At 42.4% G+C, this 15519-nt stretch overlaps 1 protein-coding gene across 2 annotated transcripts; it reads right to left on the bottom strand.

The window, feature by feature from the left end:
- Nucleotides 1-1297: 1297 nt before the first annotated feature.
- LOC100565499 (class II histocompatibility antigen, M alpha chain) lies at nt 1298-13233 on the bottom strand. Of its 2 annotated transcripts, XM_008109234.2 has the most exons (5): nt 13104-13233; nt 8605-8865; nt 6273-6557; nt 5038-5166; nt 1298-3189 (listed from the first exon to the last, which is right to left on the bottom strand). In XM_008109234.2, exons 1-5 carry the CDS (start codon nt 13177-13179, stop codon nt 3185-3187), a joined length of 756 nt encoding a protein of 251 aa, XP_008107441.2. In that variant the 5' UTR covers nt 13180-13233; the 3' UTR covers nt 1298-3184. The 2 variants fall into 2 exon arrangements, with proteins under 2 accessions (XP_008107441.2, XP_008107442.2); XM_008109235.2 differs by lacking the exon at nt 5038-5166.
- Between the last annotated feature and the right edge of the window lie 2286 nt (nt 13234-15519).

The raw sequence follows: 15519 nt of genomic DNA, 5'->3' as shown, positions 1-15519 counted from the left end.
AGCACTGTAGCCAAAAGGGCATAATCCACAGAATGTTAAGCAGGTTACACATGAATTATTCTTTGCAGGGAAGATGTGCTGCAGCTGCAGCAATGCAACAGCATGCAAGCTGAGGGCAAGTAGGAAAAATTCACAGCGTGGAAAAGCATGAACAGTCCAACTGCTTAATCCCTGCTACATCCACTAAAACACTGCTAGGGTCCGCAATACCCATGTTACTCACAAATGGAGTGGCTTAATGCAAGGCAGTTCTGTGCTTCACAAGGGCGTCACAATACCTTCAGTGAATGAGCTGCAAATGACACGAACTGCAAATAAGGTTTGGTCAGCATCCTTTCAGGAAGGGGTTGGATACCCTTCTACCATAGCATGCACTGTTGTGACTGTTGATCGCTATGGCAGTGGGGTGGTGAACTTGCAGAGGGTTTTAGTGTGACTATTAAAGACGCAATTCAAGGTGCTGGAAACATTTTGGAGGCATGGTCACGTGCCTTGGATAGTGCCTGTACCCAGACTGGTTTCATTGCTGCACTGGCATTTAGCCACCTGCTGCCATGGTTCATGAGTGCTGTTTTAGAGCACAACACACAAAATGAAAGAAGGAGATGCTGCAAAGTACAACACCAAACATTTAGCCTGTAATCCAGCACCCTTCCAGGGCAGAAATGTCTGCATGTAACTCTAGTAATATGCACCTCTCATATACAATAGTACCACTGCACAATGCAAGACAGTGACTGCATGCGATGAGTGCAGCTGCCATGTACAACATTGCGGTATGTGCAACCTCACTTCTGCTGTCAGCAGAATGTGTCTGTTGAAAAATGGTGAATTGAGTTCTGTATATGTAGTGTGATATTCTCATTTGCATGTCACTAACTGAATGCCAGCAATAGTTTCTATGTGGCAGAAGACCTATAGACAGTATACCCAGCTGGAGGACCCCTTTGACAGCAGTGTTCAAGGCCTATCTTCTCTTCTGCCCAGCAGCCAAAGAGCAAGCACAGGATATCCAAGGGGAAGCATAGCTATCATGGACATCAACAACCCCACTGTTTGGCTGCAGAAGACAGTGAGGCAACTGTCAGGAATTTCTCCATTTATTTCTATTATACTGGGAAACAATTTTCATTGAATTAGATCTGACACTTGTTTTTGATTAACTTTTGGCATCTGAATCCAAAAATGACCCCTGTTTTTTTCTTCTTCTATTGCATCACCTTTTTGAAGTATAGGATATCTTCCCTTTGTCCCAAAAATCATACAACAGTACAAATAAAGGAAAATAAAGAAAAAATTACCTGAATATACTGTTTATTTTGAGTTATTTTATTCACTCAAAGACTTTATATTGTTATTGTAAGTCAAATTCTGTACAAGTAGTAAAGTTTTGTTACCGAACATACTTACAAAGGTAAAATTTACACTTATAGTTTTTCCTGGAATGTTTCAGCTGATGGTAGACTAAGATTATTTTACATTTATTTTTGTTATATCCTGACGTTTTCACTATACAAAATTGACAGTCACTTGAATAATCTCTGAGCTCTCGTCAAACCATAGGCCTAAGCCTATTCTAGTCTAAGCCTATTCTTGTCATGCATGTTTTCATTTTCCTGCCTTTTAAATGGCCTGTAGTTAGGATTTATAGCACTTTCCCTGACCATAAACTAGGGTTCATGTGTTTCCAACACCACCGGAAGGTCTACAGACACCTTATCTCTATTATATACTATTCATTTGCTGCTAGATAGATGGAGGGGACCCTCCAGTTGTTGATTTTAACTTCTAGCATTCATCACCATTGGCTGTGCTGGGGAAGTTGGTTGGATTCTGCGATCTGACAGCAATTAAGGGTCTCCCAATTCCCATCTCTATTCTAAAACAACATGACAGTCCAACATAAGGGGAAGGAACCAGGTTGGAGAATTCTATTCTAAATGTATATATTACACTCCAACTTTCTGATGACAACTTCAGAAATTAACGCTTGCAAGAAACAAATCGAGTCTTTTGGGGCCATCTACGGTAGTGACTAAACATATGATCTAAATGGCTTTAAAAAGAAATAGATTTCTTTTGCTTCGATAGTTATTTCAAGTGTGAAGTCTATATTTTTTTTCAAAAACATTTTGAGTGGGGCTACTTTACAAGTAGCCAGCGTGGTGGAATACTTTGAGATTTAGACTCCAACTGGAGATCAGGTTTGATTTCTTTCTCAGCCATGGAAACCCCCTGGGTGACCTTGAGAGAGTCATAGTCTCTCAGCCCCAGAAAACCCTTCTTATAAACACCTTAGGATCACTGTAAGTTAGAAATGACTTTAAAGCACATGACAACACATTTCCAAATGTGCATAGGATGGATGAAAAAGGAGAAAACAAGTCACCCCAAATTCCTATGCCGCTCCCCCCCTTCCTTTTAGTACCAAACATTAAACCAGGGTGGACAAAGTGTAGTCTGAAAGCAACATGGAGCCCAGTTTTGCCCTCATCCAGGGTCCCCAGTTTTTTTGAAGAATTCAGCTAGGCATAAAACTCATAACTGAGTAAAAAAGTAATAATTAGGTACTTTAATATCCAGAAGGTCAACAAATGGGAAGAAATACAAAATGTGGATGTTTTCATAATCATATAAACATTCAGACCCCAAGACGAGACTACAGCCTGAAATAATAAGGTAGTCCAGAAAAGGGACTCTCATTACAGAATCGCAGCAAGAAGGTAAAATTAGGGTAGTCTGCTGAATGGGAAAAAAGTCAGATATAGATTTAGAGACACAGGCTTCCAATAATATGCCTTCAGTAACATGTACATTTTCTAAGGCAAGATGTTGCCTAATTGTTTATAAGCTGTCTATGTAGAATTACCAGGCCACCTTCCCAATCTGCTGGTCTGACTGCTTGGTTTGCCTCTTCTCCCTAGAAAATTATCAGATATGGGCTTTATATCAATCAAGCTGTAGAATCGCCTTGAACATTGTGTAATGAAATATGATAATTCTTGGCTTCTTGTTACCACTAGTGAAAGTGGGGTCATGCTGAATTCATTCTGGAGTAGAATTCCCATCATCCGGTTGTCTTTCTGGTGGGGCAGGAAGGGCAGAGTCAGGGTTGGGAAGCAGAAGGGGAGGAGGCCACTTGTCTACCGTGGGTGCTTTGTCTTGTTGCAGGCAGCAGAGGAGATCACTCTGAGGAAGAGATGGAGCAAAAGAGTTAAGAGTAAAAGGGATGATTGGAGTTGTCAGTGGGGTCCCCTGTCCCTTTAAATGTGGAATATGTTTTGTCTGGGAGTCCAGTACTGTCTAATTCCTTCTCTGGAGGGTTTTAAGCAGAGACTGGATGGCCATCTGTTGAGAGGGTTTGGATTGTGTCCTCCTTTATGGAAGAAGGGGGTTGGACTGGATGGCTCCTGGGGTGCCTCCTTCTCTTGTGGTTTTGAAACAAAAGGCTGCATGGCCATTTGTCAGGAGGGCTTGGATAGTGTCTTCTTTTATGGAAAAATTAGGTTGGCTTTTAGGAGTCCCTTCCATGATTCTATAATTGTCCCGGGCCCAAATCTGAAGCCAGTCCCTGAAATTTGATGGCAGCTCAGTGAATGGTGTCCAGAAAAGGGGTGTTTCAGTAGGGACTGCTAGCCGGGTAGGAAGCCACATGGGCTAAAATGCATAGAGTTGGAAAGAGCAACGGCAACAGAGCATGAAGTCACAGCCTGTGCAGACTGTATTTATTATCTAAAATTACATAAAAGAAAAGAAAAATAATTTTAGAAGTCATGAATAATTATATGTTTGATTCTATGAGTTAAGTACAGTATCTTGGCTTCAGAAGAAAACAAAGTCCTCAAAAGTGTCTAAATATCACACTTTCAGCATGTGTAGTACACTCACCAAAGAAGGAACCTATTTTGGATGTTAATAATAGTGAAAGTGAAAGCCTATTTGTGTGAATGTCAAACTACATAAATTTTGATGAAACCAAAATTAACAAATATTGGGCAGAGGATGGGGGAGCAAACTGAATCTTCCTCAAGTTTTAGAAACAATTTCAAAGGAAGCTCCACCAGACCCCAATGCAGTCTATACTGTCAAAAATATTAAAAACTAACTTTATCATTACAAACATGTGAGTCAAGCACTGAAAGGGTTAAGCAGGTGTGCCTGTAGCTTAGTAGGCCTCAGTGTGACAAGGCCTCGATGTGAGTAGGCCTTAGTATGAGAAGGCCTCAGTGTAGAAGCTTCAGTGAGAGAAGCCCCAGGTGGAAGGCCTCATATGCGAAGCTCCAGTGTGAAGGCTACTGTGTATAAAGCTACTGTGTGAAGCTCCTTTGTAAGTTCAGTGTGAGAGGAGGCTCTGTGAGAGCAAAGCTGTTTATCTGCATGATAAAGAAGCCCAGCGTGGAAGCAAAGAAGGAAGTATAAAGAACTTTATTTGTGTTATGGAAACCTTGTTTTTGCAAATAGTGCAACCATATTATTTTGCTACAAAGAAAAGCCTCTTAAAGAAGAGATAATGTTGGTCTGGGTATTTTTGTTCTTTTTATTACTTTTGGCTACTGGTGCTAGGTCACGTTGCTGCTAATAAGTTACACTACTCTGCATTTATGGGGTCTTTTGTTAATAAGCCCACTTGTCCAACATATTCTCCACTAGAGTTGGAAGGGAACCCCAAAGTCCATCCAATTCGACTCCCTTCTTCCAGGCACCAAGGCATAATCTGATCCCTCTCGACAGATGCCCACCCAGCCTCTGTTTCAAAACCTATAGAAAAGTAGGCTCCCCCAGAGTCCAAGGCAGTCTATATTCCACAAGAGTTAGAAGGAACCCCCAAAAGGCTATTCAAACCCTTTCTGCAAGCAGGGAGACAAGACTAAATAACTCCAGACAGATTTCCATCCAGTCTCTGTTTCAAAGCCTCTAGAGAAGGAGGCTCTCCAAACTCGAAGACAGTCTATATGCCACCAGAGTTGGAAGGGAGCCCCAAAAACCATCCAGCCCAGCCCTCCTTCTGCCAGGCAGAAAGGGAGTGCCTGCTCTCACCTGCATTCCTGAGCCGGAGGGCCATGAAGGTGAAGACGGCTCCTGCGATGGAGGAGAGGATGCCCAGCCCAAAGGCCAGGCCACACAGGACATTCGCCAGGAGCTCTGGGTCAAGGGGGTCCTTGGGGACTGTGGGGCAAGGAGAAAGGCAGGGTGACTTCAGGGAATATAAGGAGGACAACTGCAGGAGAGGAGTCTGCTCTCTTTTATAGACTCAGAGTTGGAAGGGAACCCGCCAAGGCCATCCACTCCAACCCTCTTTGGTCATAAAAGGAAGACACAATTCAAGCCCTCCTGACAGATGGTCTTCCAGCCTCTGTGTCAAGACCTCCAGCAAAGGAGACTCCACAGGACTCCAAGGCAAAAGCCTACTTGTCATCAGGTTGATGTGGAATCGCTTTTGCTGCAGTTTGAATGCTTGGCTCCATATCCTAATATCCAGAGTAGTATAAAAAGAGCTGGCACTTCCCTCCAAAATGGGACCTCCCTCCAAACAGTTAAACATGGCTTTTATGTCCCCTTCTTTCAGCTTACTTTCCTTCAAACTAGACATCCCCAATTCCCTAAACTGTTTCTCAGAGGGATTCATAATCTAAAAGCCTTTGACCCTTTTGGTGGCTCTCCTCTGGACACCTTCGAGTTTGGGGTATCCAGAACTGGACCCAGGGTAGATTCCAAGTAAAGAGGCCTGGCCAAAGAAAAAGAAGAGAGGTGAACTAGGGCTCCCCTCAATCTGGATACTAGACTCCTATTGAAGCAGCCTGAACATTGGCCTTTTTCGTTATAACATCACACTTTTGGCTCTTTCTCAGCTTGTGGTATTTTAAGATTCCTAGTTCACATCTACATGCTGTCATGGCAGGTGTTCTCCACCCATACCCTATACTTCTCCCAATCTCTACATGATCCTACTTTGGATGCAGCCTAGAATAGAGTTGGCCTTATCAGCTGCTGCATCACGCTCCTGGTTCATCCTAAATTTGTGATCTTTTAAGACTCCTAATTCAAATCTAGATGTTGTCAAAACAGTTTTCCATTCATACTCTATACTTCCCCAATCTTGACACTATCCTCCTCTGGATGCAGGCCAAAATCTCGTTGGCCTTTTTTGCTGCTGCATCACACTCCCAACTTATCCTCAGATTGTGGTTCCCTAAGACTCCTAGATCCCTTTCCTAGATCCAACCCCCCTCCTCTACCATTGTTGTTGCCAAAGTGGGGCCCATTCCTCTCACCCCAAAAGGCCACGGAGGAGAAGGGGTCCGAGGGGCTCCTGGCGGTGCAGCTGTAGACCTGTCCTTCCTGTGGAGTGATCTCCAAGTAGGAGAAGGCCTGGAAGACCCAGCCTTGGACTGGGGAGACCTGGCTTGGAGTGGACACTCTGCTGGAGACCGGCTGGCCGTCCAGCTCCCAGTGGAGGCTGATCGTTGGTGGAAAGACATTGCTGGCAGCACAGACCAGAGTGTTGGGTTTGCCCATCTCCAGCGGCCGGAGGGTGAAGACATCAATTTGGGGGGCCCCTGCATTGGGAGGAAAGAGTGGGCACAGTGGGTTAGGCATCAGAATAGGGTTTCATGGTTTATGTAATTTTCACTGTTTTGTGTTTAATAGTGTTTATATGTTGTAGGATTTAAACTGTATAATGTATTGTTTTTACCATTGTGAGCTGCTTTGAGTCTCCCTTAAGCAAACAAAGCAGGATAATAATAACAACAACAACAATGGCTGCCTGACACTCCTCTGAGGATATGAATGAATGCAGTTTGGTACCATTTTACCTGCTGTGGCTCAATGCGATGGTACCTTAGGATTTCTAGTTTGGTTTTGCCCCAGTACTCTTTGAAAGAGAAGGCAAAAAACTTTATGAAACGATAACTCCCCAGATCCCATAGGATTGAGCCAGGGCAGTTAAAAGGGTATCAAACTGCATTCATTCTACAGTGTAGATGCAGCTACTTCAGGTCTCATTCATGAGAGGAAAGCAGGATGACATAATAATAATAATAATAATAATAATAATAATAATAATAATAACTCCTTGACAAAATTGAAGGAAAAGCTGATAAGGAGAAGACCTGGCTCTGGCTCACGAATGGGACCCTGAAGAAGGAAACAGAAGGCCTGATCCTTGCAGCCCAGGAGCAAGCCATCAGAACAAATGCAATTAAGGCCAAGATCGAAAAATCAGCTGATGACCCAAAATGCAGACTGTGCAAGGAAGCTGACGAAACCATTGATCATATCCTCAGCTGCTGTAAGAAAATCGCACAGACAGACTACAAACAGAGGCACAACTATGTGGCCCAAATGATCAATTGGAACTTATGCCTCAAGTACCACCTCCCAGCAGAAAAGAACTGGTGGGATCACAAACCAGCAAAGGTCGTGGAAAATGAACACGCAAAGATACTGTGGGACTTCCGAATCCAGACTGACAAAGTTCTGGAACACAACACACCAGATATCACAGTTGTGGAAAAGAACAAGGTTTGGATAATTGATGTTGCCATCCCAGGTGACAGTCGCATTGATGAAAAACAACAGGAAAAACTCAGCCGCTATCAGGACCTCAAGATTGAACTTCAAAGACTCTGGCAGAAACCAGTGCAGGTGGTCCTGGTGGTGATGGGCACACTGGGTGCCGTCCCAAAAGATCTCAGCCGGCATTTGGAAACAATAGACATTGACAAAATCACGATCTGCCAACTGCAAAAGGCCACCCTACTGGGATCTGCACGCATCATCCGAAGATACATCACACAGTCCTAGACACTTGGGAAGTGTTCGACTTGTGATTTTGTGATATGAAATCCAGCATATCTATCTTGTTTGCTGTGTCATACAATGTCGTTGTGTCAATAATAATAATAATAATAATAATCCAATACAACAGCCAGCAGAGTGTCTGCTGTGGACTCAACTTGTTGTGTTTCTAATAATAATAATAATAATAATAATAATACCATATTTTTAGACACCATCAATTGTAAAACGCACACAAATTTCAGCACTGCCAACAGGAAATAAAGCCCTATCTATCTATCTATCTATCTATCTATCTTGATCAGGAATTTTAAACTCGCTTGTGTTTTAATCTGTGTATTTTGAAACATATTTTATAGACATATGTTTTAACATGTGTATTGTATAGTGTTTACAATAATTGCATGTTTTAAATATGTTGCAACCTGCCTTGAGCCACAAGGAGAGTTGGATAAGAAATAAAATGATGATGATGATTCTAAGTAACCCATTTTTAAAGATGCTTATATTGATTACTGTATTATTGTATAGGTGCACCCATTTTTAGAGATGTTTATATGGGAGGAAAAGTGTGCTTTAGAAGCAAAAAAATGTGTTAATAACAAATTGCATAGATGCTCCACAGCAAAAGGGTTTGGAAGAGAAAAATGAGACCATTTCAAGGCATCCTTAACTGCCTTCAGGCTGCCTCACTTTCAATGTGCATAAGGCTTTGCTATCTCTTGAGCCTCTGCATTCATATCGTGGTCTGAAGGGGCTTCAGAAGCCCAGCGTTGTGCTTTGGGTCTTTCGTGGAGGGCCCACCTTTGGCTTCCGGCATGTAGGCCTCTGAGATGTTGGTGAGAAACTGCAGGATGTCCTGGCAGATGACCCCGAGCAGCTGGACCTGATCCAAGGAGGTGCGGTTGCCCTCCTCTGGCTGAAGTTCCGGCAGAATGGAGCGCCACTGCTGCGTGGAGAAGTTGAAGCGGAAGAGGGGTTCCTGGTCCAGTGCCTGGGCCAGGCCAAGGGAGGGGTCACCTGGCTGACAGAAGAAGACCTCCGAGAAGAGGTGGGCAGGCAATTCTGTGGGGCAGAAAAGAGGTCCGTCAGGAACAACCAGTCACCATAATCCAAGACCCACATCCCCCCGGTCATGTTGCTTTTCCCTTTGCAAGAAATGTGTTGCTTTTCCTAACCAATCATCAATTACAACAATCAAACGCCCATATCATTCCTGAATTCTTGGGGAGGAGCTCCTGCTTGTGTTGATTTTCCAGGAATGTTTGGAAAGCAGCAGATGGAAACACAAATGCTGACTTTTGGAGACAGGCTTTTGACAAACATTCATGGAAAAGCAACACAGTTTTAAAAAAAACAAAAGAAAAAAACAAGCATTCCTGGAAAAACAATGCAAACAAAAATGTATCAAAGAAACAAGGTACATTTCTTTGATGTAGAAAAGCACCTTATCTGGAAAGTTAATCTACCAGAGATAAGAAGATCTATGATAAAAAGGATAGATTTTTTGATGATGAAGAAGACAGCAGAGCCAGGGTAGGAAGCGTTAGTCGGGGCTCTCTATTTTCCATTTCTCATATTTCCTGTCTCCTTTGTTTCAAAACAATGAACACCTTCTTTCTAGCCTTCTGTTTTAGATTAGAAAAGAAATGTTTTCTTTTTTCCTCTTTTCTTTTTTAACACCATAGTAAACCTTTTTTGTATTAGATAACAATGGAATGACAACAACAACAACTTTATTTTGGAAACTAGGCAAGTGGGGTTTATATATGTGGAAGGTCCAAGGTGTTAGAAAGACCTGTTGTCTGTTGGAGGCAAGTGTGAATGTAATGATTAATCACCTTGATTAGCATTTAATAGTCTTGCAGTTTCATGGCCTGGCTGATCCTTGCTTGGGGGAATTCTTTGTTGGGAGGTGTTAGCTGGCCCTGATTGTTTCATGTCTGGAATTTCCCTGTTTTAATAGTGTTTTTCTTTATTTATTGTCCTGATTTGAGATGATGCCTGCCATAGATGTGGGCGAAACATAAGGAGAAAATGCTTCTGGAACATGGTCATACAGGCCAGAAAACCGCCAACAACCCAGTGATTCCAGCCATGAAAGCCTTTGACAGCCCATTCCCTGTTCTTTAGACATGATCAAATGTTGCTCTTTGCCAACAGTGTTGGATCTTGGAAATATATCATGCTTTGGAAGTAGAAATGTTGCGCTTTTTAGGGGCAGACTGCACTAATAGACATGCTTCCTTATTCTTACTATAACTTTGATTAAACGCATCTCCATAAGCATCCTTACGTATTTTGTGGCAGCTTCGATCAGAATATATTTGGCCCAAAGAAGAAAATCTTGTGGTTTTAGAGTGAGTTCAGGAGCTCAAGGGAGGGAGAAGTCACTGGGATATACAACTGTGCTGAATCTTGTTTGTATGAGTCTTTCTCTTGTAAGCTCCCCTTTCTTGCAAGTATTTTGCTCAAGCAGTTTGCTGCTTCAGCAATGTTTTCAGTTTGTTTTTTTCAGCGTGGTCTTTGGACCCACGTTTCTTTCCTGCCAGTCAAATATGGGGCTAGTTGAGCTTCCAGTGGTGTGTGTGTGTTTGTGTGTGTATGTGTGTGTGTGTGTGTGTGTGGGGGGGGGGGGGGGGTTATAGGATCCGTAGTAAATTACTAAGCTTTGGTGCACAAAACATTCCAGTGGCAGGGAGTTCCACTACAGAATGAATGCAGATAAATACTGCTTGAACTCCCATGGCTCAATGCTATGGAATGATAGGAGCTATAGTTTGGCTCTCTTGAGCAGAGAAGGCTGAACGCCTTGAAAAACTATGACTCCCAGGATACTGTGAGCCATAGCAAATAAAGCAAGTTTCAAACTGCATTCATTCTACTCTGTAGATGAACTCTTAGATTGTATAAAACTACAACCCCCCATAATTCAATAGCATTGAGCCAAGGCACTTAGAGTGCTGCCAAACTGCTTTCATTCTACTGTGTAAATGTACCCTTCGACACGGGAAAATTACTGATCCCAGTGGTGTCAAACTGCATTGATTCCACAGTTTAAATGCATTGTATCTGCTGAATCAGGCAAAAGCAGCCTTTCCTGGCCTATGTTGTCTTTTGCATTGATAATTATTGCCATTTGTAGACGTTGCAGCTTGATGGAGAACTGCTCAGAGCTTAGGAAAATTACTTTTTTGGAGGAAAACTTCCCCAAAGGTCCCCACAAAAGGAGACTTGCGGAACTGAAAAAAGGCGCCATCTCTGTCTGATGTGTAAGCTGTTTCTATAGAAGTGCCTTTAATATTTCTTATGCAAAAGCTTACTTTCAAATTTACAGGATCAGTAACTCATAAGAGAAATCTCTAGTAAGTGGAACTTTAATTACATGTTCAGTGTTGGTGTTGTTTGCCTTCCGGTCCTTTTTGATTAATGCCTTCCTATCATGTTCACAAGAGTGTTGCCCTTGCCCTTGCCTTCCCCTGAGGCTGAGAAAGTGTGACCTGCGCCCAAGGGCTTTTCTGGGCTGAGGGATGGCGGAATTTGAACTCGATACTCCAGGGTCAGAGAAACAAACAGATCTAATTTCAAGTCAGATTTTTTAAAAATCAATACATTTTCTAGGGAGGTTGTGTAAGCTGAAACTTTAGGTTTTTTTAAAGTAATAATTTGAATTATCAGCCTAGGGTTAAAGAAGCACAAAAGATGCAGGGTCAGAGGAATTATAAGTTCCTTTTTGGGAGCTGTAGTTTCACAAGGTCTCTAGCCTTCTCTGCCAAAGAGTGCTGGGACCTCAGCAAACTACACATCCCAGGGTTTCCTAACCTTGAACAATGACAATTAAAGTGGTGCCAAACTGCATTCGTTCTATAATGTGGATGCGCCTTTGTAAAACTACAATTCCCAGGATCCTATGACACTGAACCATAGCAATCAAAGTGGTGCAAGCTGCATTCATTCTTCCATCTAGATGCACCTCAAACAGCTGCTGTGTTTTGAATGAGTCTTCTTTGCATACAACTATAAACCCAGGATCAGTCCTATGTCTGTAACGGAGAAAAAAATCTGCTCTGAAAAATTGCAGTTTTTGTTATGATAAATTTAGATGATGGGGTCCAAATTAAATTTCAAAATTTAGATCACTTTATTGGTCATTCCGATGGCTTCTGACTGTGATTTATGGAATTAAATTCCTTTCAATTGGGGCCAAGACGCTGCAGAAATTGGAAAGTGAAACCTTTAAGAGAGGCTCAAAACAGACTCTGGGTGCATCTCCACTATAGAATTGATGCAGTTTAATGCCCCCCCCCCTTGAACTGCCATGGCTCAATGCTATGGAATCCTAGGAGTTGTAGTTCATACTCTTTGGCAGAGATGCTTCAAGATCTGGTGGAACTACAACTCCCAGGATTCCATCGCAATGAATCACGGCAGTCAAAGTGCATCAGTTAGTTCTATAGTGCAGATACAGCCTTTGGGCCCTTTCACACAGCCTAATGTTTCTCAATGGATTTCCATGGCCAAGCTAGGATTTGAAACTTGGTCTCTAGAGCCTTAGGGCCCTTCCACACACAGCCATATAACCTGGAATATCAAGGCAGATAATCCACAATATCTGAGTCCACACTGCCATATAATTCAGTTTAATGTGGATTTTATACAGCTGTGTGGAAGGGACCTTGGAAGTGGAACCCCACCCAACAAATCTTGCAAAACTGGCTTGCTTGGACTACAATACCCCAAAAGTTTAACCGGTTTGTATGCTTAATCCTATTTTAACATCTGTATGCTGGAGATTTCAAATCGCATTGATCTTTAATGGTGGTGAACTTCTTTAGGCCTCAATTACTGAGATAAAAGTGACATACAAATACAATAACACAACAACAACAACAACAACAACACATTCCCTGAAAGGTGAGGGGTGATGGGACTTGGAGTCCTTCCTTCAAAAGGGCTTGCAATAGTGACATCTCTGGATTCTAAACCCAGCAACACAGAAACCAGGGGATGATGAGACTTGTTTGGACTACAAAATCCATAATACAGAACGTTGGGTGGGGATAGGAGTTGTAGCCCTTCCCCAAAAGCAAACGTTTTCTTCTTTGGACTACAAATTCCATAATGGGAGTGACAGCCTTCCCCTCCCAACGTCAAACTTTGCAAATTATAAAAGGGATGGTAGTCTGCTGGAAAGGGGAGGTTCAGAGGCAATTTGCATATTATATCCAATAATAATAATAACAACATTTACACACAAATACGCCCAACCCACTCTTTTGCAGACTTAGCGCCGCTTCGTCTACCTTGAGCCGTGCTTCCTGCGGCCGTCCAGAGGCAGAGCAGGCCCCCGAAGCCCAAGGGCCAGAGCCTGAGACCCATCTCTGCTGACTCCAGACCCACAGTAAGCCCTTCTAGGGCTCACTCTAGGGCAGGGACCTTCGCTACTCCGCCAGCCAATGGGCTTCGTGAGCGCTTCTTCGTCATCGGTTGCTAGGGAGAAGCCGCCGGGTCCCGGCTCTTGAGGACAGATGAGCTCAAGGCTATGGGACCTCCTGGGAAGGCCTGCAAAACTACAAGTTCCAGGCGTTCCACAGCATTGAGTCAGAACAGTTTAAAGTGGTGTCAAATGGCAATGATTCCATATTGTAAATGTGCCTAGAGAAAGTTGAAAAGACTTAAAAAACGACATCTTCCCGTATCCCATTGCACTGAGCCAGGGCAATTAAAGTGGGGCCAAAATGCATTGATTCTAGAGGGTAAATACACCCAAAGAGGGTAGAAAAGACCCTAAAAGAAAAAATATATATTTATTATTAAGTAAAGGTAAAGGTTTTCCCCTGACATTTAGTCGTGTTCGACTCTGGGGGTTGATATTCATCTCCATTTCTAAGCCAAAGAGCCAGTGTTGTCCATAGACGCCTCCAAGGTCATGTGGCCGGCATGACTGCATGGAGCGCAGTTATCTTCCTGCCAGAGCGGTACCTATTGATCTACTCACATTTGCATGTTTTCGAACGGCTAGGTTGGCAAAAGCAGGGGCTAACAGAGGGAGCTCACCCCGCTCCTCAGATTCAAACTGCCGACCTTTCAGTCAGCAAGTTCAGCAGCTCAGCAATTTATTATGATTATGATTATTATTTTTAAAAACTACAACTCCAGACATTCCATGGCATTGAGCCAAGGCAGTTGCAAATGCAACCAAACCACATTTATTCTACAGTCTGTGATGCTGACATACTAATATTGTAATTTAAGAAGGAATTGATCATTCTGGTTAAAGTTAGTTCTGAGCCTCCCTTCTGTGAAACTCTTTGCATTAGGAGGATGTAGAATTTTAAATAATAATTTTGAAAGTATTTGCCTATACATCATGAGGATGTGAAATTCCATGTGCATATAGCCTGACAATTTGTATTATAAACGACATCTTTTGGAATAATTTCCTGCACGAAACAAAGTGGGGGTACAGTGAATCCACATCAAAAAGCAAAGGGGCCACTCTCTCAGCCACCAAATGATTTGGGAGTATTTTGGATTTCTGGCTAAAGGATGACCCATTTGGCCTTTTTTTTTTCAACATGGAAGTATTTCCTTAGCATTCACATAATCACCATAAATTTTAATTGTTATATGATGTATACATTTTAATTGAATCCTCTGTATATTTACCTATGAATCAATAATAATAATAATAATAATAATAATAATAATAATAATAATAATAATAATAATAATAATTTGAAAGTGAGGGCATAAATATGCCTAATGGCCAAACGATAAAGTGTCACCAGCCAGAGGCCTATTAATATCTGGGCATATTACAGCTGGAGAACATCAAGCATGAACATGTGAAAACTGTGGTCAGCAAAGAATACAAAGGGTCAGAAAAATTCTCAAAAGCAAGCTCAATGGAGGCAACACCATCAAGGCCATAAACACCTGGGCCATACCTGTCATAAAATATACTGCTGACATTATAAACTGGATACAGGTGGAACTGAACAATTTGGACAGAAAAACAAAAAAACTCATGACCATTCATCATTCACTGCACCCTCGCAGTGATGTTGACCAGCTATATCTGCCTAGAAGATCAAGTGGCAGAGGACTCTTGCAAGTAAAACAAGCAGTCAAAGAAGAAGAACATGCCCTGGCAGAATATGTAAGGGAAAGTGAAGAACCTGCTTTGATTGAAGTCAAAAATCAGAAACCCCTCAAAGCACAGCAGACAAAAAAATCAATACAAGAAAACCACACTACAAACTAGAGCTGACAGCTGGCACAGCAAAACATTGCATGGAAAGTTCCTTGACAAAATTGAAGGAAAAGCTGATAAGGAGAAGACCTGGCTATGGCTCACAAATGGGACCCTGAAGAAGGAGACAGAAGGCCTGATCCTTGCAGCCCAGGAGCAAGCCATCAGGACAAATGCAATTAAGGCCAAGATCGAAAAATCAGCTGATGACCCAAAATACAGACTGTGCAAGGAAGTTGATGAACCATTGATCATCTCCTCAGCTGCTGTAAGAAAATTGCACAGACAGACTACAAACAGAGGCACAACTATGTGGCCCAAATGATTCATTGGAACTTATGCCTCAAGTACCACCTCCCAGCAGTAAAGAACTGGTGGGATCACAAACCTGCAAAAGTATTGGAAAATGAGCACACAAAGATACTGTGGGACTTCTGAATCCATACTGACAAAGTTCTGGAACA

This window comes from Anolis carolinensis, chromosome 4, assembly GCF_035594765.1.
Source record: "Anolis carolinensis isolate JA03-04 chromosome 4, rAnoCar3.1.pri, whole genome shotgun sequence".
Taxonomy (NCBI): Eukaryota; Metazoa; Chordata; class Lepidosauria; order Squamata; family Dactyloidae; genus Anolis; species Anolis carolinensis.
This window is presented reverse-complemented; position numbering and strand designations above follow the sequence as displayed.